The sequence below is a fragment of the Cebus imitator genome, unplaced genomic scaffold (genome assembly GCF_001604975.1).
Source record: "Cebus imitator isolate Cc_AM_T3 unplaced genomic scaffold, Cebus_imitator-1.0 Scaffold15, whole genome shotgun sequence".
In the NCBI taxonomy this organism is placed as follows: domain Eukaryota; kingdom Metazoa; phylum Chordata; class Mammalia; order Primates; family Cebidae; genus Cebus; species Cebus imitator.
The window spans coordinates 12,198,745-12,200,156 of NW_016107330.1; the positions used below are offsets into that span (position 1 = coordinate 12,198,745).

The 1,412-nt window shown below is 52.4% G+C and overlaps 1 protein-coding gene across 1 annotated transcript in view; it reads left to right on the plus strand.

Moving 5' to 3' along the window:
• CELA3B (chymotrypsin like elastase 3B) overlaps positions 1 to 1,412 on the plus strand; it is a 20,948-nt gene that overhangs the window by 4,989 nt on the left and 14,547 nt on the right. The window contains exon 3 of the mRNA XM_037730882.1: positions 1,048 to 1,099. Within this exon, the coding sequence (XP_037586810.1) occupies positions 1,048 to 1,099 (52 nt within the window). The remainder of the gene's footprint in view (positions 1 to 1,047; positions 1,100 to 1,412) is intronic.

A 1,412-nucleotide genomic window follows, 5' to 3' on the forward strand; every position in this document is an offset into this window, starting at 1 on the left:
GCCATTGCACTCCAGCCTGGGTAACAAGAGCGAAACTCCATCTCAAGGGTGGCAGAGCTCAGGGAGGGGCAGGAACTACCCCAGGGCCACTTGGCTATTGGCTTCAGAGCCTAAGGTTCCTCTGGCACCCTTCTCCCAAATCCAAGGGCTTCTCCATCCAACAGATGGCTCACCCAGTGCATCCTGGGCTCCCAGCACTATGGGCAAACGGAGGAGCACTGGGCTGAGAGTCAGGCTCTGGCATTAACTCTCTGTGTGGCCTAAGCAAGTCACTGGCCTTCTCTGCACCTCTGTTTTGCTATCTGTCAAAAGGTGACCATGAAATTGGGCTTCCTGGGTGGTTGTGAAGGCCAAGGAGACAATCTTATGCCCTTCAAGTGTATGAAAAATTCTTAAGTCTGAGTGGCTCAGATTTTTCTGACAAGAGGGTCAAGGAAGGGTGCAGAACCACTGCAAATGCAGTGGAGGAGCGAGGTGCCATGTGATGAAAACCCCAGCCCCTCTTCACAGGGCTTCTGGGGTGAGCAGAGGGAAAAAGGAGACCCAGATGAAAGGACTGAAGTGACACACAGGCAGGTGAAGACAGAGGGCAGTGGTTCTCAAAGTGTGGCCCCTGGGCTGGCAGTATCAACATCACCTGTGAACCTGTAGAAATGTGAATTATTGGCCGGACACAGTAATCCTAGCACTTTGGGAGGCCGAGGCAGGTGGATCACTTGAGGCCAGGAGTTCCAGACCAGCCTGGCCAACATGGTGAAACTCCATCTCTAGTAAAAATACAAAAATTAGCCGAGCGTGATGGTACATGCCTATAATCCTAGCTACTTGGGAGGCTGAGGCAGGAGAATCACTTGAACCCAGGAGGCGGAGGTTGCAGTGAGCCGAGATCGCGCCATTGCATTCCAGCCTGGGTGACAGAGCGAGACTCCATCTCAACAACAAAAAAATTGTGAATTATTGGGCCTTAGCCAAGATCCACTGCATCAGAAACGGGGTGGGATGCAGCAGTCTGTGTTTTAATAAGCCCTCCGGGGGATTCTGAGACAGCCGAACTTCGAGGGTCAAAGGAAAGGACAATTCTGAAGGCGAAGGGTCAAGAGTGAGCCAAGGGGCTAGAAGGGCTTCTTAAAATTGCTCAGCCTTGGCCAGGCGCAGTGGCTCACACCTGTAATCCCAGAACTTTGGGGGGCCAAGGGGGGCAGATCACCTGAGGCCAGGAGTTGTAGACCAGTCTGGCCAATATGGTGAAATCTGTCTCTACTAAAAATAAAAAATAAAAAAAATTCGCCAGGCATAGTGACATGCACCTGTAGTCCCAGCTACTCGGGAGGCTGAGGCAGGAGAATCACTTGAACCCAGGAGGTGGAGGTTGTAGTGAGCCGAGATCACACCACTGCACTCCAGCCTGGGCA